This window comes from Podarcis raffonei, chromosome 6 (genome assembly GCF_027172205.1).
Source record: "Podarcis raffonei isolate rPodRaf1 chromosome 6, rPodRaf1.pri, whole genome shotgun sequence".
Taxonomy (NCBI): Eukaryota; Metazoa; Chordata; class Lepidosauria; order Squamata; family Lacertidae; genus Podarcis; species Podarcis raffonei.
Genome location: NC_070607.1, coordinates 89,535,005 through 89,560,860, shown reverse-complemented (window position 1 = coordinate 89,560,860; position 25,856 = coordinate 89,535,005). Strand labels below are relative to the sequence as shown.

The 25,856-nt window shown below is 42.0% G+C and overlaps 2 protein-coding genes across 4 annotated transcripts in view; both read right to left on the bottom strand.

Moving 5' to 3' along the window:
* Positions 1-1,125: 1,125 nt before the first annotated feature.
* Positions 1,126-12,789, bottom strand: ADRM1 (ADRM1 26S proteasome ubiquitin receptor). The gene is made up of 10 exons (XM_053394446.1): positions 12,670-12,789; positions 8,456-8,666; positions 7,946-8,062; positions 7,691-7,814; positions 7,192-7,278; positions 6,155-6,236; positions 5,073-5,314; positions 3,575-3,732; positions 2,013-2,115; positions 1,126-1,494 (listed from the first exon to the last, which is right to left on the bottom strand). The coding sequence occupies exons 2-10, from the start codon at positions 8,663-8,665 to the stop codon at positions 1,388-1,390; spliced, it is 1,230 nt and encodes a 409-aa protein (XP_053250421.1). The 5' UTR covers position 8,666; positions 12,670-12,789; the 3' UTR covers positions 1,126-1,387.
* A 5,920-nt stretch (positions 12,790-18,709) lies between these two features.
* Positions 18,710-25,856, bottom strand: part of OSBPL2 (oxysterol binding protein like 2) — a 68,931-nt gene continuing 61,784 nt past the window's right edge. For all 3 annotated transcript variants that reach the window (XM_053394443.1, XM_053394445.1, XM_053394444.1), the window contains 4 exons: positions 24,699-24,818; positions 22,871-22,994; positions 22,411-22,501; positions 18,710-21,348 (listed from right to left, as the gene is read on the bottom strand). In XM_053394443.1, coding sequence (XP_053250418.1) covers positions 21,246-21,348; positions 22,411-22,501; positions 22,871-22,994; positions 24,699-24,818 — 438 coding nt within the window. In that variant the 3' untranslated portion in view covers positions 18,710-21,245. The remainder of the gene's footprint in view (positions 21,349-22,410; positions 22,502-22,870; positions 22,995-24,698; positions 24,819-25,856) is intronic.

The following is a 25,856-nucleotide window of genomic DNA, read 5'->3' as shown; positions in this document are numbered from 1 at the left end:
GCCCCAGGGGGAGTGTGTCACAACAGAGTTTGGAAATCTCTGTCCTAGAAGATAGTTGAAGACTACACACCAGCTAAAAGTGGACTGGGCTCAACTGTCCTCTGCATAAAATTAGGCTGAAGCCCAGAGGATGCAGCACCTGAGTGAGAAATTTGAGGACAGATTGCCTTGGAACCTTCAGAATCGCACATTCTTCTCTTGAGAAGTTTTTTTCCGTTCCTACTGCCCCATGTCCTTCATAAAAGCATGACTTGAGGGTCAGGATTACTTCACACAATGTAGGAGATGGAGAGAATAAATAGGAACAGGAGACAGCCTTCTAGGAACAAAGGGGACTTCTTACAAAAGAACTGTTAGAACCAAGCAATTCCTTAAATAGGTAGGGTTTTAAAGCTCAAAATACTCTGCTGGATACAAACAAGCCCTTGGATGGCTTTATAGCAACTCTTGGATATGGGTTGTAACAACAAACTAAATATAAAAATTTCTGCCAAGGTGATGCATTTGCCTTACGATAAACCCCAAGCACAATATAATGAATTGAAAAAGATGTTTAAATATACGTTTGTTAAAAAGCCAGAGGTCTTTCTATTAGGAATGGTAGGAAATGAAATTAACAAAAGGGACTGTAAACTGTTTTTGTATGCAGTGACTGCTGCAAGAATACTTTTGGCCCAAAGATGGAAGCAGGAAGAAATTCCAACAGTAGAAGAATGGAGAAGGAAATTGACTGAATATGCAGAATTGGACAAATTGACTGGGAAGATTCGATATCAGAAAGACCAAAAGTTTATCGAGGACTGGGGGAAATTTACAGAATATCTGAAAAATATATGTGATGTACAGACAACGCTTGTTGGTTTTAAAGAGACTCTGTGAGATAGTAAGAAATATTGTAAAAAAGAGAGTAAGAGGAAAAGGAGTGTTAAAAGGCAATATTGTGTTCAGAAATGCGTTAACAAAATAGAATTTTTACGAAACATTGACAGAGAAACTGAGGGAAGTCAAAAACTGAAGAATGTGTGCTAAAATATTTGATGATTGTATAAAATTGTTTGGAAAATTGAATAAAAATTATTTAAAAAAAGAAAGAAAAGAAACCCCAAGCACAGACCTGCAACTGGATTTGATGCAAGACTATAAATTTAATCAGGTGAACCAAACTTGTTTCCAAGGACAACAATAAGAAGCTGCCAAAGTGTACTTTAAGGCCACAAAGACAAACATCTGTTTGAAACTGCAGCAAGTGGGGGAAAAACCCAGTATACCCAGGATGCATTTGGCAGAGAGGTCCTTTACTTGCAGATTCAATACATGAAGTATGCTAGTTATCCTACTTATCTTAAGGTAAATATCTAGGAGTACCCGTAAGACACATTAAAGAAACCTAATCTAAACTCATGTCTTCTTCCTCATCCTTCTTGTCTTTTGAGTCTCCTTCCTTTTGATCGGATTTGACGTTGTTTTGCATTGCTTTTGCAAACGCCTCGACATCTGAAAACAAGACACATCAAATTAATAACATGATAGCATGCAACAGGAAAGCAGGCTACTTAATGCATGGCTCCAAGTGAACAGTATATGGCAAAAGGAAGACAACTACCCAGGACGAAAAGCCTGGAGTAGGTGGACAAAGGAAACATCTGAACATCTGTGCTGGTCTGTAATGGTCTAACCACCCCCTTCCTCATGTTCATTGCAGCTCAGACCTGTCATGTACTCAGCCTACAAAATGGCATTCCAGTCCATATTCATAATTGGACAAAAAGCACTGCATTAGAAGCAGTGCTTCACCATTCCACAGCAATCTTTATACTTCACTGGGTTACAGAGCTCAGCCAGAGCTGCCACCTTTTACCCTGATTCTCTGCCTTCAAGAGGGCTTCAAAATCAAGAAGGGATATGGACTCTGGTAAAACTGCAACACAAAAGACCTCTGACCCAGCAGGAGTTTCAGTGCCTACTGCACAGCCACTGAGCAACTTTGGGTTTATTGACAGATATTAACTCACCTCCTTTGTTTGCTGCATCTACTGCCTCAGCTGGTAGGCCAAATTGGCTCATTAGAGGTCCCAGCTGCCCAGAAGCCAAGGCAGCGCTGAACATGCTGAGTGCCTGCAAAGAAAAAAAGCTATGTCAAATTCCAAAAAGATTCTATACAGTACAGCAAAGGCTGAGCAGCCTTTTTGTTTCCTGCGGAGTGCAGCATTCCTTCAGGTGCTGCACTCTGGTGGCAGGTGCAGCCAAAGATGATAGTATTTTGGATTAACTATTCTAGAATAAAGTATGCTGCTTCAGTTTTCAACATAGCTACTTGGAAGATTAGAATGCCCACTCCTCCTATGCAGGTGCTCAGAAGTAGGCTGCACTGGGCTTGACAAGGTTAATTTCAATTATAGTTTTGTGGGGGTTTTTTAAAGCACAAAAGATCAATACAGCCAACCCCATACACAGAGTGGCATCATAACAAATTGTTCTCAGACAGCTAAGGACCATACAACCGGGGGGGGGGGGGGGGACAAAATACCATCCCTTCCTATTGTTTAGAAGCAACATAGAATGAAGGAGCAAGCACTCGAAAGCAGGCATCCCCAAACTCAGCCCTCCAGATGTTTTGGGACAACTCCCATCATCCCTAGATAACAGGACCAGTGGTCAGGTATGATGGGAATTGTAGTCCCATAACCTCTGGAAGGCTGAGTTTGGGGGTGCATGCTCTAAAGCCAGGGATGATGAGGAAAGAACTCTGGTAGTATGAAAGCTCGAAGAGGCATCAAAGGCAGCAATAAAATGACATCCAAGGCTACATGCAACAACCAGCTCAGTGATGGCCTTTCTGAGATTTATCACAACAGGCAAACTGAAAGCGATTCAAACAAGAGCTTCTTCCATTCTTGCCAAGCTGGGTTGTCTTTTTTTTGGGGGGGGGGGATTTCTAGCCAGCTTCTTCAATCTTCTAATTAAAAAACAGCTTTCCCCACTAAGATTACTGCTATCAGCATTGAATTAATTCAGCAAGTAATTAGAGATAAGCTTGTGGGGTTACAGCAGAGCAGTGCCATTTCAGCCACTCTAAAGGCAGGTTTATAAATAACAAATCACAATACTGCATTTAGCAGACACAAACTTTATTTTATTGGTTAGCGGGAAATGTGGCGCAGTATCCTGAAACAAGGGGAAAGAAAACCCAAATGGCTGACAGACACCGCTGGAAAGGCCGGCCAGCAAATTTGACAGGATACACCAAGTGCAGAGTCTTGGTGTGTGAGACAAATGCCAACACTATTGCCCCTATATTGTACATCCACACAGGGGTTGCCTGGGACACCACTTCCACCTCTTTGGTTTTCCCATCCTCATTCATCCATTTTTAAACTTGTAAAGACCTTAAAAGAGAAGTCAGCTGCCTCATAACTAGACCTTCCTCATCACATAGCTCTCCAGATGATCCAGGGATCTGTCTAAGATTTCTCCTGTTGTGCTTCAACCAATTCCACCCAGTATAAGTCAGTCCTCCTACTTAAGCCATGTAGCTGCCTCCAAGCGTATTTTCCAAGTATACCAAAACTTTTACCTGCTGGAACTGTGGAGAGGTCAGTGTGTTCTGGATCTCCTCTGCTGTCTGTGGCAGAGATTCCCCGGAAGGAAGATAAGGCAGCAAGCGCTCTTGAACCTCTGTATTTGCCAGAATGGGTGCCATTATTTCCGGGGTCAGGACACTGGACAGGTCAACTGTAAAGAAACAGAGCCAGAATGTCTGTGGCAGAAGTACCAAGAATTAGCAAAGCTGCCGAAGGAGAACTCTGCGAGTCACAGCACAGGTGTATCAGAGGCACCACAAAAGTCTAATCACCTGTTGTTAAAGAACAACTGCAAACAGGAACAAGTAAAGGTTTGTATGATAAGGTGCAGTCAAGGACACAGGAAACAGTATAAGGATGGAGGTGAGGAAGATATTTGGAGAAAATATGCACACACACAAAAAAGTAAGAGGAAAATTGTTTTTAAAAGTTATGGTATAATGGCACCTGACTTCTGCAATTATTGCAGCAATAAATAAATCATATTTGAAAATAGGGTGGAGGTGCAAATGGGAGAATGGAACTTTTTATCATTATCTGGTAGGCATGCAGTTACACACAAAAATACTAAAAGATTATTATTAGAATAATAAGAAAAAAGTTTGGAAGATGAAGTTCCTTTAGATTCAGTACTGATATTGCTCAACTGTAAGTCACCTATCATAAAGAAAGACCATAAAGAACTTACATTCTATTTGATTACAGCTGCTCATTGACTAAAAACTAGTTACATTACTCACTTCCTGGAAAGAATGACCTGGGAAAGTTTGGAACTTGGCTATACTGTAATGGCAAAAATAACATCTCATCTAAGAGCAAGAATCGCAAGTGAATACGGAAACTTGTTTTGGGAAAGCTAGTTGCCCTTTATACACGATTGTCAACAAAATAATGACCTCCTGTGAAAGCAAATTCAAGGTGGTTTTGGATTTCTGTTTAGAAGAAATACTCTAATTTGATGTCAAGTCATATTTTTCTGCAGAATATTATGATATAAATTATTCCACCCGTAACAGTGTTCTGTTGATTACTGTCAACCAAATGATTAATTAACTTTTTTTGAAAACCTCAACTGATCAAAATTCTGAGCCTATTTACAATTAAATCTTAAGTACATATATATACCATGGTAAACAGATTTGGGAGCCAGACTGCTTCAAAAACCAAGCATTTCATATTTTGACCCAGACATAGTGTTACACCATTTGCTTATCTTCTTTCTCACACACACAAATTGTGAAGGTAAAAGGGGTAAAGGACCCCTGGACAGTTAAGTCCAGTCAAAGGCGACTATGGGGTTGTGGCGCTCATCTCGCTTTCAGGCCGAGGGAGCTGACACTTGTCCACAGACACCTTTCCAGGTCATATGGCCAGCACGACAAAACCACTTCTTGCACAACGGGACACCGTGACAAGTGCCAGAGCACACGGAAACACTGTTTACCTTCCTGCCACAGCAGGGCTACAGAGGCTCCCACACCCCCTTTTTACCTTGCTGGCCTCCTGCTCCAGCCGGCACATTCATCGTTGCCAAGATAGTCTGGAGGTCACTCAACTGGATGGGCTGAGTAGGGCTTGTTGCTGTACTGGTCCCATTTCCAGAACTCGGAGCAGGACTGGGACTGGTGGCAGTAGCAGTGGCAGTGGCTGCTGCGGGAGCTGTAGGAGCTGGTGTTACCCGTGTGGAAGAAGTACTGGAAGATGGTGTCACAGCTGCCGATTGGCTGCGAGAGCTAAAAGGCAATTTGTATAGTTAGCCTCTGCAAGTACAGTTTGAAGTCGGGGATGTTTCCCACAGCTAAAGAGCAAGTGAGAGAATTGCCATTCCAGAGTACCAACAGGTCTTCTCCTCCTACAAAAAAGAAGCTCTGAGCTCACTCAACACAACTTAAGCAAGGAGGAGATGGGATGCCTCCTTCCTCAGTTTGAAATCCCAAACTTCTAAAATTGCAGTTTAAAAATTAGCCCTAGAATTACAGTGGTACCTTGGTTCTCGAACAGCTTAGTTGACAAACAAATCGGCTCCTGAATGCCGCAAACCCAGCAGTAAATGTTCCAGTTTGCGAACATTTTTCAGAAGCCGAACGTCCAACGCGGCTTTTGCTTGAGTGCAGGAAGTTTTTGCAGCCAACTGGAAGCCGCGCCTTGGTTTTCGAATGCTTTCGGGAGTCAAACCGACTCCCGGAATGAAATGAGTTCGAGAACCAAGGTACCACTGTACTACAAAAGCCAAAGACTTATTGTTTATAACCCTACTGACCCTTTCTGAGCTCCCATCTTATCCTATTTCCCTTCTCTAGCCAAACCCCGAAATGAGGTTCCACCTTTCCCACACCTAGGAGAGATTCTCTTTAAATATTAGACGGATACCACAGGAGCTACTTCCCCACAGGTTCGCCACACAGCACTGGCTGTTGGATCGGAAACATTGCAGTGATATGTATGTAATAAAAACAGAAACCTATGAGAGAAATGTTCTCACTAAAATATTGTACCATTTAAACAGACCCTCAGGTATTATTAAATCAATCTGTTTCTTTGAAAAGGACAGTTATAAGCCAAGATCCTCTTACCTGGAAGAAGAGCTGCTAGTTGGTGGGCCCCCACTTCCCAACAGACTAGCCAGACCAGGACCTGTCAGAGCACCAAGCCCACCTTCCATAAAGGAAAAAGACAGCATGTGTGTTAGAGACGTCTTTTAATAAATAGAAAGTAGGTTTAACAATGTTGTACTGCGTAGACTTCTTGTTCAAAATAACCAAAATAACTTTACAGTTTTCCCCCATCCAGAAACACAAATGTACAAGCTCATACTGCAAGACCAGATGCTTTTTTACACAAATTCAGCAAGGAGCCATTTGAAGGCTCTCACTGATTAATGGCCCACCAGGACTGAAAACATGCCTAAACCTGGGAAGGAATAGGAGACTCCTTTTTGCCATGATGCCAGTCTTTTCTTCATCTTAAGTGGTTTTTGTCCACTTTAGAGTATACAAACTTAAGCAAAAGCACACACACAAAGGATTTATCTGTCTAGTTCTATGCCAAGTTTTGTCTGAGAGTCCACTTTGATACTCGAAGCATTAATTCTGAGTCTCCATTTGTCATTTCTAAGCCAAACATCCTCAAGGGTAGAAACAGTTGCCACAGAACTAAGTTTGTGCTTCTGCCATGCTTTGTGTTAATAGCACAAGATGCTGGGAAACCTGTTTTTCTACATTCTCTGAAAATTGCCTCCTGGTGGAATCATTCTATTCTGGCCACTGGATGGCAACAAGCAGTGAGGATGCAAAGTGGCTGCATGATCAGTTGCTGAAGGATTCACGTATGCCATTAAGCAGCAGGTTTACCATCACACACACAGGGAAATCTTACAAAGCGTGCACTTTTAATGCTCTGACAACACTGTATCTATGTTGCAGGCATTTAATGAAATAATAGAGGAAAGAATGGATCAGCTCATGTTACTTGGTACAACTTTCTGTCCAGTGATATTTGATTTATTATGAACACTTTGCTTAAGAACCAAGTATAGTTCCTGCAGGGAGCGTTAGGAAGAGATTAACCCAGACAAACACAATTTTAGCATGATTGTACAAAAGAAGCTTACCAAGTCCTCCTAAGCCTGTTGGTCCAATCAGCTGCATGAGCTGGTTATGGCTCATGTTTCCCAGAAGACTTTGCAAGCCACCTTCACCTAAACAGATAGTGTAGTATATTCACACATTTTTACAGCACTCCATATAAACGACAGGCAATTTAAAATGGCAACAGGTTTTATGAGGAAAATCTCACTGTTTTGCTTCTAATATACAAAAGAGAACCACAGGTAAACCCTGGAGAATATCAAGAATATCCACACATCTCATGATTCCTAAACACCTGTTTCCTAAACTTTTCCAAGTTAATATTTGAAATTGTTATGTTTGCCTTATAGTTTTATTTTTAATACTATTTTATTGTTCTACATTAATTAAACATCCAATTAAAGTTGGTTTTGCAATGAAGGTTTTGCAATGAAAGAATCAAACAAACAAACCCCTGAAAGTATCAGAACTGGTTCTTAATACTAAAGAACACAGAAAAGGACTCATGGAAAAGGTCTATACCTCCAAGGGCAGACAACTCATGGCCTCCACTTCCACTACCACCCAGAGCTCCAGGCATTGGTGGGTTGTTGAGATACTCATTCACCTTACGGCAGTGCTCCTCATCTTTCTCAGTCTTGGGTTCCTGCCGGGAGAAGAAGAAAAATGCATTTTTGCACTTCATGACAGATGCCTAATCCACAGCTTCAATGTTACACAGCAACAACTAGCATCACTTATGCCTCGTTTCCCCTTCATCTGCTAACAGCCACAAACCTGCATCCAGAAGAAGAGCCGCTTGGATCCAGCTTTGAATTTCAACACATAAACGCGGCCTGTAGTGCACTGAGGCACCCTCTTAAATTCACAGTCATCAGGGAAAATAATCAAGTCCTGGAAAAGAAGATGATGACAAGAAATTATTCTTTACTTTCCAAACAAAACTATGCACGTGCATTACAATAAGCAAGAGATCACTAACCACTTTCTCAGTCAGGCTGCAGTTGAATGTCTCTCCCATGACAAGCTTATGGGGAGTTACATAGATGCACATGTTATGTCTGCCTCTAGGGAACATGCTTATCTTTTTCTTACAAGATGCACAAATTCCACACACACTTGAGATACATGTCAGGTGGCCAAGGAAGAAAGAAACCGGTTTCTTCAAACCACAGACCTCAATCTAGTACATAAATGTCCTTTAACACTCTCTTACGTACATTGATTTTAAACACGAAGCAGCGTTAAATCAATGCATACACCTTTAGGCTGCAGCATTCTACTTACATCCTCCACATTCCCTGAAGTCCTGTCTTTCCAACAGAAGTGAATGAGGGAATCATCCGTTTGCTGGATATATACGAGACCTTTCCTCTTGTCTGGTGTAACAGTGCTGCCTTTCAAAGACATCTTTCCCGCACGGAACTCTACCAAGTATTTGCTAGATGAGCCCCGGGAGCCTGGCACCAGACTTGGAAATAAAGCACCAGAAGACATCCTGGAAAGAGATAATATTTCATAATAAGCACGTTTTCTCTTTCAAATATACAAGTGTTCTACCAGTGCCCAAATCCAGTTATGGCCCAGAAGAGCAATGGGTTTTGAGAATTCAGCCTTTTAAAGGTAACTTAAAGAGCACCAATCTGACAGCCTAAATGGGCAGGGCCAAGCCAGAACTCCTGTACACCCTGAATAAGCAGACTCCCTGGGTGTGTTGAATCAATCGCAGTATCCTTTCCATTTACAGGCAGGGGTGGACAATGTTTGTACAGGAGCAACAGTTCAAGCATCTCAGCAGTAATGATCATCTTCCTTCAAGTCCTGCAGATAATTCTTCCTCTCTCTGTGCTCTGCAAACTGAAAAACAGCCTCTTCACTCAGATCTCTAGTATCAACCCTCCAACCTTCCTCTGATCTTTGGTAAGCACTTGACAGGGCTTGGGTCAGAATAGCATCAAGGATCAAAAGCCGTCTGGTTATGGGAACAAGCAATGATTGAAGGGAGCTTCCAGAGTCAGAATGCTTTGAGAGATATTTATGCAGAATCTGAAAAAAGAAGAGTTAGAAAACCATTACTACAGTGCACCAACTGAAAAAGTACCACAAACTTAAAGAATACATACATAGAACTAACAGCTAACTATCACTAGATCCCTGAAAATACTAGCAACTTGGGGAGCAAAAGCAAAGCTGAGGACTTGGACCACCTTCAGAACAGCTTAGAGGCTCATTTACATCAGACCTGATGGGAAAACAGGGGCCTATTTTGAGGATGGATCAGCAGACTTCTGCTTGTACTTTTTTAAAGAGTGTAAACTACTTTTCCAAAGCAGAAAGTATAAAAAGCATTTTAAAAAACAACAACTAGAATGCACTTCAGTGAATAGCACCAGCAGTTTAATAGCCAAATCAAAATATGGGTGACCTAGGGTCAATCACTGCCTGTCAGCCTAACCTACCTCATAGGCCTGTTCCGAGGATAAAATGAGGAGGAAGAAAACCATGTATGCTACCTTGAGCTCCTTAGAGGAAAGGTGGGATATAAAATGTTTTACAGATAAATCAAAAGGCCCACAAACTAAGGAGTATTATTGAAAGTGGATTCTTTAGGGAATTAGCAATCAGCTAGAATTAGCCTGTTGTGCCATGCGAGGAGATGCCACAGTCCAAAAAGAACAGCAATTTGTGCAACAGTTACTGAAGCAATACTCACCAATGATAACAGTACTCCTGTGCTCAGAGCGCCAAGAAGTCCTGTAGCACCATTCTCCTCTCCAAACCAGGAAAAGTATCGTTGCCTGGCTGTGGCTTTTCTTCAAGTCAGACTTCTGATCATTCTTATAAAGAGCTACTGAGAACTTGAGTCTCTAGGGAGTGAACAGCAGCTAAAGAATTCTGATGAAATGGATCAGATTGTACCCAAGAGGCAAACCCCTCTTGCATTCAGGCATTTGTTTCCTGACAAAGCTTCTTCAGCTCTTAACTTACTGCTACGGGATCTCTCAAGTGAAACTGATTTTTTGCTGGCTATTGCTAACTTTTCAAATCCATTCTTCCTCAAAAAAAGCCAAGAACTCCCAGGTCAGCTTATGGCCCCAGGCCATACCACAAGGCATTTATTACAGCAGCACTTCCGAGTGTATCAAGTGACCCATGAGCAACAACAAGTGATGCAAGAGAACACAAGCATCATGAAAGAAATTTGAGCAGAGTTATAAAGACTCTGTCATCAACATAGCTGGAGAAAAGAGGTAAAACACAATCCTGGACAAAGAAATATAGTCTTCTGGTGTGGGGTGTTACAGTCCACAGCATCTCAAAACCATGCATTGTTTAGATACTCCATACCAGACACTCACCAAACTACAGAGATACAAGGCAACAGCTGCTGGAAAGCAAATCAAGCCTGGGAGAAACAAAATTGTGGCTTGTTTGCTTGGCAATGAGCCATCTCATGATTTGTTGAACAAACCATGGTTACAAATACAGCCACCGCAGGTACCTCTGCTTCCTCAATGAAGGGAAATAAGTTGGAGTAGGAAGACCATTTTATTAATTCTACTGACACAAAGCAGACTGAATGCTAGTGCTCTTTAGAGCATTAAGTCACCATGCATTCTGAAATAAACACTGTACCAGTAGTTCTCAAACTTTTTTCTCTGTACCATACTTTCAGAATAAAAATTTGCTTGTGCCACACTGATTTTTTAATTGATAAGAAATACATTGGAAAACACTACTAGGATTGTCAGCATCACTTGATGCTCTTGCTCTCATTTTGAAAATATATCTATCCATATTCTGCAAACAAATTGTTTTGATACTATACTACACTGAAATGTTTAAATGTTTATTAGACTGTCCTTGAATCTTCCTGCCACACTTGCCATCCTCTCCTGCCACACTCTTTGAGAATTACTGCTCTACACAAGAACTATAATGTTTGTCAGTGACTAAAGGCACCTGTTATCATTCTAATTTCCTTGCAATATTGCAAATATGTTCACGTTAAAATGATTAGCATAGGAACAATGTAATATTTTCACCAGACTCATATTTTTGAAGCTCACGTGGCTGATTCCTAGCTAAACAGCATGAATAAGCTACCAGATTTTGGAATCCCAGCCAATTACCATGTCACCTGTCGGGAAGCTGTTGGGACTATAATCCCTAACACCTCTAACCATTGGCCAAGATGGCTACGGCTGATGAGAGTTCAAGTCTAACAACTAGAGGACAACAGTTTCCCACCACTGAACAAACAATACACTAAATATTTGGAACAAGTCCAAATATTTGTGAATGGCTAAGGAAAAGAACTATTATAGGTCTACCAGTTCATAATACACAGCCTTGCAAACTTCCAAGTGAGAAACAATTGTTAAATATAAAGCAGGGCATCTGTAAAGTCTGAGAACAGCACCATATTAAAGGATATCAATTGTGGGGCTGTACTGTTTTGAGGATTAGGGTAACAAGGCAAATTTAAGGGCTGGCAACCCTTGACTCCTATCATTACTACTAGTTTTGATATTTGTATATCTTATGTTCAAACCCCAGTTTAGCCATTGCCATTTTTCAGCCTGAGTAGGTAGTTATGCTGAAGTTTATCACACCATGGAATGTAAACACTCCATGTAAACAACACAAGTCACTCCCCCCCCCTTTCTAAAAATGGTACACGGGAAAACAAACAGCAAGCAAAGTAATAATAGATTCCAATTTTCAAAATGAAGTGCTTTGCCAATTAAACACATAGCAATGGGGTGGGCAAGTGGTATTATGTACTGTGCATTTTCCTTTGCTGTAAGTTGCTTGCAGACCTTCGGGTGGCAAGCAAGTAAAAAGGTTGACTAACAATAATACTAGTAACAACACCAGAAACTAGTGTCCTTTTCTTCTTGGGAGCGCGTGGAACGGACGACCAAGAAAAAACGGGAGGAAAGCAGGGACAGAGGAGTGACATACCCCAGAAACGGGCAGTGCAAGAATTGCAGAGTGGAAAGGGGCACCCGCACACCCCGAGGGTCATCTAGCCCAACCCCCTGCAATGCGGGAACATCCTGGCACTCTTTTAAGCTGCGGCGTTTGGCTGCTGTTCCCCACTGAACTTAGTCAAATTTATAAATGGCGTGCCTTGGAAGCTAGGCCGCGGGGGGGGGGAATACGTTAAGCCTCCTCCTCCTCCCCACGTGCGAATGGGGTCCCTCGTCTGCTCCACCCCTCCCCCCTCCATTTTCCTCAGGGACTTTTTGAAGTTGGGACAAGAATGAACATTCAGCGACGGGGCGAGTCTCCCCCTATAGCCGCCGCCTCCCCCCACCTCCGTCCATTCAAGGGCGCCTCTCTCTCTCGGCCTCACACGCGAGGACCCCTCCCCAGCCCGCTCGCCCCTCCCCCACCCTTGGATAATTGGCACCCCCCCTTACCCCCCCCCCCCGGTGGTTGCGACCTCCAGGCCTCCTCACACCCCCCCCCCCGAATCCCGCCCCGAAAATTACCTGCCGCCTCAGTTCGCCCCACTGTCACCCGCCCCGTGTTCGCTCTCCCCCTCAGACGCTACCGCACTTCCGGCCGGCTGAGGGAAGCGGGGGGGAGGGGTAGCCTTTTGCTCGTCACGCCGGAAGCCCGCCCTCTTCCCTTCGCCCACTCTCCACCGCCATCTCCCATTGGCTGGGAGGCTGGCTCCTCCCCCGCCGCGCCCGCGCTAGCCGGAAGGGCCTGCCACTCGGAAGGAACGCCGCTCGCCAACAAGCCCCCGTCGTGCACCGCGGCCTCCGCCCCGCCTGTTGGCTATTGTGCTGTGTCATGTCGGCCGGGCGTGGGGGCGAGGGGCGGCCTCTAGCGGCGCGCGTTGGAACTGCATGGGGATTGCGCCGTTTTGCGGGAGCTGAGGATGAAGAGCTCTGTGGAGCCCGCAAGCTTGCGCGGTGCTGGGTTGGGTTGGGTGCGATAAAGGGGCCGAGAGGCAGCCAGCTGCTTCCTCAGGCTATATGAGAGAGGGCAAAATTATAATTATTTTTAAAATTGACTTTCTCTAGGGTTCGCTTTGGGGTGTTTTATATATGGGCCACTGGTCCCATCACCTCCTGGCAAATAGAAGGGGAAGAAATGGAGGCAGTGAGAGATTTTACTTGGGCTCCATGATCACTGGAGATGGTGACAGCAGCCACGAAATTAAAAGACACCTGCTTCTTGGGAGAAAACAATGACAAACCTAGACAGCATCTTAAAAAGCAGAGACATCACCTTGCCGACAAAGGTCCGTATAGTTAAAGCTATGGTTTTCCCAGTAGTGATGTATGGAAGTGAGAGCTGGACCATAAAGAAGGCTGATCGTTGAAGAATTGATGCTTTTGAATTATGGTGCTGGAGGAGACTCTTGAGAGTCCCATGGACTGCAAGAAGATCAAACCTATCCATTCTGAAGGAAATCAGCCCTGAATGCTCACTGGAAGGACAGATCCTGAAGCTGAGACTCCAATACTTTGGCCACCTCATGAGAAGAGAAGACTCCCTGCAAAAGACCCTGATGTTGGGAAAGATGGAGGGCACAAGGAGAAGGAGACGACAGAGGACGAGATGGTTGGATAGTGTTCTCGAAGCTACCAGCATGAGTTTGACCAAACTGCGGGAGGCAGTGGAAGACAGGAGTGCCTGGCATGCTCTGGTCCGTGGGGTCACAAAGAGTCGGAAACAACTAAATGACTAAACAGCAACAATAATATATGGGGAGTGATTCGTAAATCGAATATTCATCACTTAAGAGTATAAAATTATGTGTGGCATGCAGAAAGCGGATAAAGGTTTTCTTCTCACACAACGCTAGAACTCATGAGCATCCACTGAAGCTGAATGCTGGAAGGTTTAGCACAGATGAAAGAAAGTACTTCAAGCAGAAAGTTGTTTAATCTGTAGAACTCTCTGCCGCAAGAGGCAGTGGTGGCCACTGACTGGGTAGCTTTAAAAGAGGGTTTGACAAATCCATGGAGGATAAGTCTATCAGTGGCTATTAGCCATGAAGACTATTGCTCACATTGAATACCAGTTGCTGGAAACCAGAGGAGGTGAAAGACCTGTTGTGCTCAGGTTCTGCTCTGTGGTTTCCCACGAGGATCTGGCTGGCCACTGTTAGAACGGGATACAGTACTGGAATAGATGGGCCATTGCCCTAGGAACGCAGAGTAATTTATTTCCCCTCCTTCCCTTTTTTTGTTCACAACTGGTGTGGCATAGGACTGGGCAATATCTGGTTCTCAACTGCTAAACATTGCAATATACTGATATATCACAATGTCTGAAATGCAGAGGCATTGCCTGGCTTCATGGGTTTTTCCCACATTGTGATTTTTGCATAGCGCGCACACACACATATCATGATTAGCAATATACTGCCAGGTCAAAAATTATGAAACCGATATCAAGAGATGGATTTCAAACTGGTCTTGGTCAATATATCAGTATATCGTCCAGCTTGGCTGTAAACCTCTCTGAAAACAAGGTCAGAGGTGTGAGGGCCGGTTGCTGGATAAGGGAGGAGAGTTCAATCTGCACAAGCTGAGAGGCACTCCCTTCAGTTGGCATGTAGGTTGAGAGAAGTTATATGTTAATATATTACAGTAGTACCTTGGTTCCCAAGCAACTTAGTTGTCAAACAGATCAGCTCCCGAACACTGCAAACCTGGAAGTAAGCGTTCCGGTTTGCGAATGTTTGCTGAACGTCCGACGCGGGTTCTGCTTGAGTCCAGGAAGCACCTGCAGCCAATCGGAAGCCACACCTTGGTTTTCAAATGGTTTCGGGAGTCAAATGGATTAAGTTTGAGAACCAAGGTACCACTGTAGCTGGAAGCTTCATAGCTCAAGTTCCAGCTGCCTCTAACATTCTGTGATTCATCCTACAAACAATTGATCATATAAACTTCAGCGGACAATGCATTCCTCAAGTCAGGAAAATTTATATTCATTCCACTATGGATGTTCTGGAATTGAATTATCGGGGCATTTAGCAAACCCGTTGCTCTTTAGTGGAGGCAGTGTCCTGGTATTGAAATTACAGTCCTTACTAATTTCAACCTGAATACCCTTTTCAGTATCACAGGTGCTCTCAACAGTGGCTCAGAAAAGATAAGCAACCAAAACATAGTTGAAATCCCATCACTTTAATAATAAGAAAATATATTTTAAAATTCTAAAACAGAGCAGTATTAAAAAAAATCATAATAACCTAACACTTTCGAGTTCGTGACGGTGGGCCCTTTGTCATTTCCTCCACTGCATCACCCTTGTATCAAATGTGTTCCATCCTTCAAGCCTCCTACCCACGTAGAGGCAATGGGGATGCGATATTTCTTTATCCCTCCTTCAGTATGCTTGTGCAGGAGTTGGGCCTCACAAATAAAGGATGCTGCACCATACCAGAACTTGACGATTTCTTTCCTCCTCTCATGAAGCTGTGGAATGGGAAGAAGATGCATATGAACCGCTTCTCCCACTGCCACTCAGATGGCAAAAGCACAAGAAGGTCCGGGCAATCTAAAGTTGGCCACTTCATTACAGCAGCAGTTTGTGCAGTGGGAGGTGCCTGCAGGGATGGCATATAATATGATCCCAAGTTGTTGTTTTTTAGGTCCTTGGGTCCACCATTGCAAGAACATTGTAACTACATTTCTCTACAAATGATAAACAATGTAAAAGTATGTGTGAGGGCACATCCCTAGGATCAGTTTAGCTGGGTCATGTTGTTGTTTTCATTGAAGGCAGGATCAGGGCCGGCCCTGCCATGCCACAGGATCAAGCAACATGCTTCAGGTGGTACCAGGTGGGGATGCGCATGAAAGACCGTCAGGGATTAAGTGCAGCAACAAAAGTTTTTTTTTTAAAAAAACTTGGTAACAGTAGGGAGGGGGGTGCCATTGGGGGTCTAATTCAAGAAGGAAAGGGTTACTGGGCTGGCACTGAGCAGAGCTTCATCCACTCCAGCTGGGTCAATGCAGCAAAGGTGTTATCAGCTCTTATTTTGAAATAATTATCTGGGAATAATATTTGTCAAATGAGTCAGAGTCGGGGGAGGAGAGGAACCCTGTTAAGAATCAATGACAAAGCAAGAGTTGGAAGTAACTTGTCTTCTCCAAAACAACCTTTATTCAGATTTACAGTTTTAACATTTATGTCCACAAACCTGTACAGACTTCTCTAAAAAGGTAAATATGATTTTTTATATAGTTAATATAGATGGGTATTGACAGTTATTAAATATTATAAAAATAAATCCATTTCACTAAAGCCTCTTATTTATTATTATTATTATTATTATCCTCTGACGTTTTCATGCAATGTGGATAAGGCAAAAAAATACAGTGGACACAATCTGCCAGGAACTGCTCACCAGTACAAGCCCCATTGAAGTGACTTGGAGTTGCATTTGCGCACACCATGCACAACTGGAGCAGCGAAATGCTCTCTTGCAAGCCCGTTTTGTTTCAAATGAGGTTTGGACGACAGAAATTCCAAGTAGACTGTGCCAGGTATGTAAATAATCATTAAGAGGGATACAGCAAAATAAGTAAGGCAAAATAGAACAGCAATAGCAGCAGCAGCAGCAGAGAGTGGACTGGGAAAGGGGAAATATATATATATATAGTTTAATTTTTCCATGCTATAAAAATCATACTAAAAAATCAATTTTTCTGTGTTAGAACCGTTAGCTTTACATAAATTTAAATATTGCTTTATTTTACAATTAACCCGAAAGCACGTGTATTTTGAGAGGCAACATTACAGTACATTATCAAATTAATTTAAGAAATAAAACACTACATAAACAGGAACAGCTACATTTTATCTGCAACATTAAAATACAGAATACAGTAAACAGGAGAAAGATTAAAGACCACACTAGGCACCTGACTGTTTGCATGATTACATCACAAAGTTTTTATTAAGTTTTTTAGAATCACAAGCTACCTGAATATTACAGTTTGTGATCTGAAGCCTCTTGCAACCTTTGTAGATTTGGGATGGAACCCTTGGAAGCAAAAATTGTATCAAAATTCAAATGAAACATGTTTGTGGCTCATACGTACGTGCTCATTAATTTATGATTACTCACTTCAAAAGAAAATAGATGTGACTGCAAATGCAATTGTGTGGAAATTTTAATCTAATCATGGTTCGTCTCTTAATCTGTGCCATGGATTAGTAAATGTACCATAAGGCAAAATAAATGGTTGCAGCTGTACATTGTTATGATCCATCCCAAACTGTAGGCAAGGTGCAACAGCTACAAACCCAATTATACTTACATCTCTTGGTGAAAATAAAGTTTTACCAAGCTCAATCTATCAGGAAGGTGCACTTTCCAGAGTTAGTTTCATTTTCTGAATCGGAAGGTAAAACAAATACTTTCTTAGCAGGATCTCGAATATTTTTTTCCTTTAAAATAAAAAAGTATCTATACCTTCCAGTCAATGTCATCCTGCCAGAGGACTCAAGTTATTCATAGTGTCATGCAAGTCTGGCATCCAGCCAAATCAGTTAAAATAATAATGTAGCCAATTCTACTGTGTGTGGAAATGGATGTGGGAGCAGGTGAAGACTATCAAAGGTTTGTGGACACATTATATTTCTGCAGAATTTATCCCTCGGCAATTGGTTCTATCCAAGATTAATGCTCTACTGCCATCGTGCTATGCCAGAGGTATAGTGTTACCATTCTTGCTTCTAATTGCATCTAACACAAAGTAAACACAGCTACCTTCGGGCACAGCAAGAGGAAAAGGAACGACCCCAACCAAAGGCCCACAGAGCTCTTATGTGCACAGGCAGCCTTGCGCCAGCAGAGCATCCCTGTTTACTTCAGTGTTAACTGACAGCTTCATACAAGCATTAGGGATGTGCATGTGGCATTCTCGCCAACACTGAAGCAGCAGCAGCAGCAGCAAGGAAGTGCTTCTCTAGAAAGGCAACCATCTGCACATCGAAGCCTGGGGATACCGACCAGCAGGGCTAATGTGTGCACAAGCCACAATTCAAACCAATACAACGGAAAGTGAGCAGCCAGGAAAATAAGTAACTCCACAAAAAAGTATTTGCTTTAAGTTAAAATCTACCTTAACATTTAACATAATTAATTTCAAAAGTGCTTTATCGCATGGAGGTGTCAAATGGTCAACTTTGTAAGGCAGTGCTTAAGTTATGGAGGTGGTACCAATAACAAGTGCAGGTTAAATGTAAACAAGCTAGGTGACTATCTTTTTCTTTTTCTTTAAAAGACAATTTAATATTACAGTTAAAGCTTTTAAGGGCCTCAAACTTTAGTGTGTATTTTAATCGGAATCTATTCTCGTGCATTCTATTTATATAAATTCCTGACCTAGCAATAGGCAGGTTAGAAATTAAAGACAAAAGCGGGAGAATGTGTTTGCAGTTTTATAAACAAACATTTTCAGTGCAATTCATCATTTACAGAGTAGCAATTGCTAAACTAAACCTCCCACTATTTTCTCCAGTAAAGGTGGCAGCTCAGACTTCCTCTGATTGGAACCTACCGACTTTTCTTCCCACTATGCGTTAAATGGATCTGTGCAGGCACCACCATTGTGGTCAGGAGTGTACCTGGGAAAGATGGGCAGGAGGTCTAACCTGTGGGCATGACTTACATGTACGTATACCAAATGCAGAATGAAAGTAATGGAAATTATTCCCTTAAAAATCAAAAATCAAATTGAGCATACAAATGGAAATAGAGCATGGATTTTAAACAGTTACATATTTAAAAACTGGAGAATGTCTTTCATCTTGAGATGCAAAAAATATCCCTTGCCAACTTATTTTTAAGCTTTAAGCTGGGGCAACTGCATTTCTTCTGCAATTCAAAATTAAAAGTAATCCTTGCAAGCATTAGTGTAGCATGCCACAACTTGTCTATATGCACAAGGTGGGAGTAGCTATAACTTTTTAAAAATAAAGATATTGGCTTAAAATTCATTTTCCTCTACCATTGGCCAGAAGAGAGGAGAGAAATTGAATGTGGGCATCTTCCCTCCCTCCCTCCTGCCAGCTATCTGTTGGGAAAAGGGAGACAAAACAAAAAACTCAATGCTGTCAAGACTGGGACAAATGCTGGGCACAATATGAGCAACGCATTAATTGTTCATGAACAATTAACATAGCATTAGGAAGCAGGTGGTATTCATTCATTGCAAAGGGAAATGGGAAATCTACAAGCTACAGTGGCACGAGCTGGGTGGTCCAGATGACCTGAGGGAAGGGCTTTCTCCATACGTTTTAAGCCCTGCTGAAATAAAGAACATGAAGCTGCAATACTTGGCAGATTAATGCCCAAGGACAACATCAAGTTTAGTGCTAAAAACAAGGCACGCTAGTCAAAGACAGTTCTCTCAGTAGTGTCTTTTATTGCCTTGAATGTTTTCATGGGAACTTCTTTGCTGGAAATATTAATGTAATGTGACTAAAATAATGCTGCAGTCAAATTTTCCTGCTTCATGGGCACTGCAACAAAATAGCTATGCAACCCCAACAGCTGTTTTTTAAATAAACGTCTCTAAAGCTTTACTTCTTTAGATTCACTTCAAATTTCAGGTCTTGGGTTGACATCTGCAAGTATGATGCTTCAAAATATATGTGAAAAGCAGATTGGACACCTTAAATATATAAAGTGGTAAATCTAGAATAGTCAAAATGCTATAGCCCCTCATATTATATCCACATAATTGATCACTAAATTGTCCTTGCAACCCCTCCTGATGTCAGTAATTTCAGTGAATTTCACAAGGAGCTTCTCTCTAATTTCATAGATTTCACAAATTTAACCATTTGTTTTTGAAAATGTTTTAAAATGGGTGAATTGCCCACCTGATTTTTCTTCAAGCCCACAGGTAGTCAGTAATGTTTACCTGACTTCTAGAAATGTATAAATAACCAGAAAAACACTCCCCCGTCCATGACTCAAATAGCTCAGGGATTATATGGCTTTCCCAAAGTTTAAATCTGCAAAAATAAATCCACTCTCAAGAAAGTTCAATGAAAGCTTCTGTTAAATCATCCAGCTTCAGCCAAAAGTTAGCAAGAAGGAATTGCTTTTCAAGAATCAGTCCTGACACAGTCAGTGCTTCAGAACAAGCATTAAAAAAACCACACCAAATCATGACCTTTTTGCAGATACATTCCAAGTAAATCCAAAGAGAAAGGAGTGTGTGTTTGTAAATATGCCTAAAAATCCTGAATAATGTCAACCTGCCAAAGCAGGTATGTCTGAACAGAAGCAAAAATGTTGTTTCTTACATGTTACACACAAAGCACCCTGGTCCTATAAATATTTCCAAAGTGTCATGTGTTTTAAAAGCAAAACATTCTGAAACTTCAAACAAGGAAGTGCCTGCTATGAACACCTACAAACCATGCCCAACATTCAATACAGAAGTTTGTTTGGGGGAGCGGGGGAATCACAGGTACTTCATTTCATTGATAATCACAGTGCCCTAAAATTGAGGCAGAACAGAGTAACAGCTTCCGAAACTGCAAGTTAAGCCTAATGCTATATTTGTCAAACTTTTAAAATTACAGGCGATTCAGAAGACTCCCAATAATTCCAGTTGCTCCGATTCTCATTAGATACCTTTCCAATGGCCACAAGCATATTTCTATCGTACCGATTCACCATTGTTGCTCCAAGTTCAGAATACTTAAAAGGCATCTCTTACTGCTGACACTTAAGAAATTCCTTGGCTATCATCTTTATTTAAGAAGTTACACGTTGGAGTCAGTACTGCCTCCCCTCTGGCTACACTGCGTTAGTTCTGGCCAAAAATAAAATGACAAATAAGGGGGAATCAAACAAAAACGTGCAAACCACTTTCCTCTGAAACATGATAATTTCAGGTTGCAGCTTTAGGGAGACATTTTGGCAATCAAAATTGTGACAATTCCTTCATTGATGACTGATAATTTTCATTAAAATTTAGCTTTAGAAAAAGGATGGTTTCTGGTCATGGCGGTGCCAGAGTCACTGGAGTAAAGTCTGCCGAACCTGGGCAAAGGAGCAACTGCATTCAAGATTTCAGTATATATCTGGACAGTCAAAGAAGTTTCTATCAAAGTACCCTCCTGAGTATAACCAGTCAGGAGTCCCAAGGTATGGATTGGTGCCCTGATAAAACCATCTGTGGAAAAAAGGAAGACAGTGGGTTGGGGAAATGTTAGGTGCAACCGTAAAATCCATTAATAAAGCCTAACCTCTGTTGCCTAAGCTCTGGTAACCTCCAGGCTAAATGACTGAAATGCGTTATACATAAAGCTGCCTTTGAAGATGGTTTAGAAACTGCAGCTGTTGCAGAATTCAGCATCCAGATTGCCAACTGGAGCAAGATAGTCCAAGCATATAAAACCAATTCTAGCACGACTACACTCTTAGTCTCCAGGCTCAATTCAAAGTGCTACTTTTGACCTATAAATGCCTCAAGGGAATTATGTAACTTTTATAGTTCCGCCTTACTTCATTTTGCCTGCTTTTGTTGCACCATAATGCAGGAGTGCAGATGGTCCAGCATAAATCTGCAGCTAATGCACCATTACTGTGTGAATGATGTGTCACAGAACACACCCACACAAATGCTCCAGTCTGGAGGGTCCCACAGCCATACCTTAACCTGCCAGAGAAGCATGGCCTCTGTCACTGGAGTATGATTAGAGTTATTACTCGCCCTTCACCAAAAGGTCCCCGTGTGGGTTACAGCAATATAAAATACAGCATTGAAACAAATTACAATCACAACTAGAGTGGGTCCTATCTATCTAGTGTAAAATGCCAGGGTAAAGAGTTATGACCCTTAGCTGGCTTTAAGGAGAACTTGGAGGTTCCCACCCAGTTCCCCCCTCCAGCAACCCATCTGACCATTAGGTCAGTTGCCAGCACTATTAACATTAGTATTAATAACACTTATTGAGCACACTGCTGTAGTAGTACCAGAAAAGGCTGCACTGCTTCTCTATACTGCTAATTAAGAAGGCACAGGGATTTCTGAGGAAGAAAAAGACTGCATAAACCGATTCTACACTACTTTGATCCATATACCAACCTCATCTAGTTTCTCTGTTCACACAAACAGCCTCCCTCCTCAGAGTAAGCATGTTACCAACAAATATGCACTTGTGGTAATCTTCATATGACCATAACTGCAAACAGCCTAACTGCGCAGCCAGTTTCTGTTTCCACCATTAGTTACCTTGTTCTCCATTCGGCTTCATCTTTTGCACGTTCCTTACGAGCAGCTCTCTGCTTCTCTTCTAGTCTCTCTTTCTCTTTGCTAGCCAGATCTAACAGACATTTTAATAGGGACTGATTACTTTATAAAATAAGGAGAAAAAGTACAAAGGAATGGAAGGTAGAGAAACAAAATCCAGATAGTTTTAAGAAACACATTTAAGGAATGCTCACAACACAAAGCAATTTTTACTCATTCTACTCAGACCACCACCTTAAACTTGGTCGCTGAAAGATGCCCAGACTTTGATTTTAGCAAGTTGCCCAGAAAGGCAAATCCCATAATTGTGAGGGGTCTGCCAGCAGGAAGCAAAGCACCGCAATCCATTAACAGCTACACCCTCCCATTCACCAAAGCAGCTCTACTAAAAAGTAGAGCAGGCCGGCAGGCCCACTCCTAAAACCCACCCATTTACACATACCAATTTCTCCACTCTCCATGTGTCTGATGTCTGGCCTCAATCGACAGTCAGTGGGAGCCAACACTTCTTCCATGCCTTTTTCTAGTTCGTTGAGACTGACGGCAAAATTGGTGAAATTGTACATCTTGAACGAAAACAAAAATGTGTTTATATTGTCAGGGTGCATTGACATTTGCATTCTAAAGATGTGCTATGGCATTACCCACCAGTGCTATGCACAACAGAGATAAGCGAGCAAGCCTTCCTCCTAAACAAAGTAACAGTGAGTGCTTTGGGTGGAGATCCTCTCAGGGGAAGCACTGAAGGAAGAAGTGCTTTAGCCTTTCATGCAACGTGATTCTCTCCCCCTCCCCTCACTGGAAACTGCTATTAGTTGCTATGGGGCAAAGAAGACAGCATTGCTTTTAAATCCCATATATACTTCATTCCAAAATGTGCTGTGCTTCCTCAGAGGGCCTACTTTTATCAGAGAGCTAACAGCACAATCCTAACCTAACTCAGAGGAAAGTCTGGTTTCATAAAATGGGGGTTATACTCAGGTAAGTTAGGACTGCAGCCTACTATGCTAGGAGAAACTGCTGAGTCATTTGTCCGAGTCCTGTATGAACTGGTTGAACACTGAATTTGCCAAAAAAAGCAACCCAAAAAACAAAAACACCTCAGATGGAATCATAAGCAACGTCTGCCCAAGAACACAGAGATGGCAAGGCAATCAGAGATGATGAAAACACAGAACAGCAATGTGAGAATGACCTGGAAGAGGTCATCTCTATTTTTTTTAAAAAGGGGGGGGGGCAAATTCACATCTCTCATAACAGCAAAAGCAGCACAAAAGGAAGCCCATTAACAACAGTCCTGCCATTGAAAAACACGCAGCAGCCAAATGGAATCCTTTCAGTCCACAAGCACAAAATGTGGATTGATCAATATTAGAGATGTCTGCCCTGTTACAGGAACGAGAACAGGAAACAGTCCAAAAAACGGAGTTTTCTATTGTGTCTTGTACAGAGATGATGCAAGACGTGACCATCAAAGTGAAATATCAGTTTTGGAGATCGATACTGTTTGTTTGCTGTGGAATACTTTTTGAGCTCGGAAATATTGTCTTTGGCAACCTGCCACAGCATTTTTGCACAACTGAAGAATATGCTTATGCATTATGGCATTTTGGAAAAGCTTGTATGTAATAACCGAATTTAAATCAGCAGAATTTCAGTTATCTCTCTCATTCTGCCAATCCTCATTATGGCCAAACAGGAAAAAAGTACAGATAGTGAAAAAAGAATATTGAGGCAGGTTGATCCACATATATTATGTGGGTACATCAAAGCATGGCAACTACTTACAGCTTGGAATGACCTCAGAGTTTCCTTTCCCCCTATAATTCCCACACTTTTAAAGTAATATAAAAGAGTACTGGTAACCATCTCTACCTGGTGTTCCTTAAACCTTCCATGATAGGCGAAATAAAACATCTAATAACAACACTATTAATAGTAAGAATACAAAGTCCAAAGGTCAAGATAGATTCTCTCTCATTTGGTTGTAGCAGAGCTCAAGAGTAACAAAAGGTTTGTTCGTTCTCTCTCTCTCTCTCTCTCTCTCTCTCTCTCTCTCTCTCTCTCTCTCACACACACACACACACACACACACACACACACACACACACATTCTTACAGTAGGCATGTGGCTGATTGCTGTGAGAGCCGAATGCTAGACTAGATAGGCCTTTGGTCTGACTATTGTAGTGTGATTAGTCTACCTTACTTGAACTAGGTCTTTTGAATTATGTCCCGGCTCCCAATATACCAATTAATAAGCAACTTACCTGGGATGAATTTGGTGGTCTAGTGCTTATCCTCCAAAGTAGCTTACTGCCAGGTACAACTTGCACAGTCTCTTGGATCTCTGGCATATCATCTGCTTCATCATTATCAGGATCATCACTCTTGAAACAGAGACATAGTTCAGGGAAAGTAAGAAGTATGTCAAGTTCAAAATGACATAGCATCTCTTCTCCTGCCCCCCCCCCCCCGATTCTCATGCTTTATCAGGGCTTTAAATCCTGATTAAATGTGATATAGAGCAAGGCCAGGGAAGGACAAGACACAGCCTCTTCTTCCCCTACCTGCAGCATATGGTTAATTAGGGTTTTTTTTGTTTTTTTTTTAAAGGAAAGATGTAAAATAATCCTAACTGAACACATGCCCTGCCTCTGAATTGATTTGGGGCCAGATTCCCAGGTGTTCCCCAGGTAGGTGGTGATCTGGTGCCCCAAATCAGGACTCCAGGACAAGTTGGGATGGGGGCTGTGAACAACCCTATTCATTGCTCCTTTTATATTCTATTCCAGCCTATATTCTCTTTTCTTCTATTTTTGTTCATATAAGCAAGCAAATAGTCATTTCCCCCCAAGAACCATATGAAAGCTGAGGCCCAAGAATGTGCCCCTCTCAAAATAACAGGTAGTAACTCCCAAAACACAAATACATCAAGAAAGGAGATTGGATATTGGTACACTAAAATCTAGCTCTTGATCCCAGGAGATTTATAATCCACAGAGTACAGAAGAAGCGGGAGACAAAATGAAAACCTGAGATTGTTCACAGAGGGGCTCTATTAAAGGGTTTATTATATGCCCAAACAGAAAATGTCACAGAACAGCATAGCCTCAATTTACAGCTTTACAGCTAAAAAACCCCAACGCATCAGTAGCATTCTCATTTTTAACAATCTAATGTGAAGACGATAAGATGTGATTAAACTTGGACAGCAGCTTCTCCTAATGCTCATTCCAGGCAGATACTGAAGTCTGTGGGAGTTCACAAAACACTATAATTTGGAAGATCTGGACCCTTGTCACAAAGATAATCAAGTATAAGCTTTACTCAGTCCACCTAATACTGCATCAGTTTGGTTCCTTCCAATGTTTCCTTTTTGAGGAACACCTCATTTAAGTAGAAGAGTTTAAGTTTAAGAGTTTAAG

Excerpts from the sequence above, each read along its gene's own strand:
- ADRM1 (XM_053394446.1), bottom strand. The coding sequence starts at position 8,665 with ATGTCTTCTGGTGCTTTATTTCCAAGTCTGGTGCCAGGCTCCCGGGGC. Across the intron at positions 8,063-8,455 it reads CTTCAGGGAATGTGGAGGAT|GACTTGATTATTTTCCCTGA; the intron begins GTAAGTAGAATG and ends CTTCTTTTCCAG. Across the intron at positions 2,116-3,574 it reads CCTCTCCACAGTTCCAGCAG|GCACTCAGCATGTTCAGCGC; the intron begins GTAAAAGTTTTG and ends TTTTCTTTGCAG.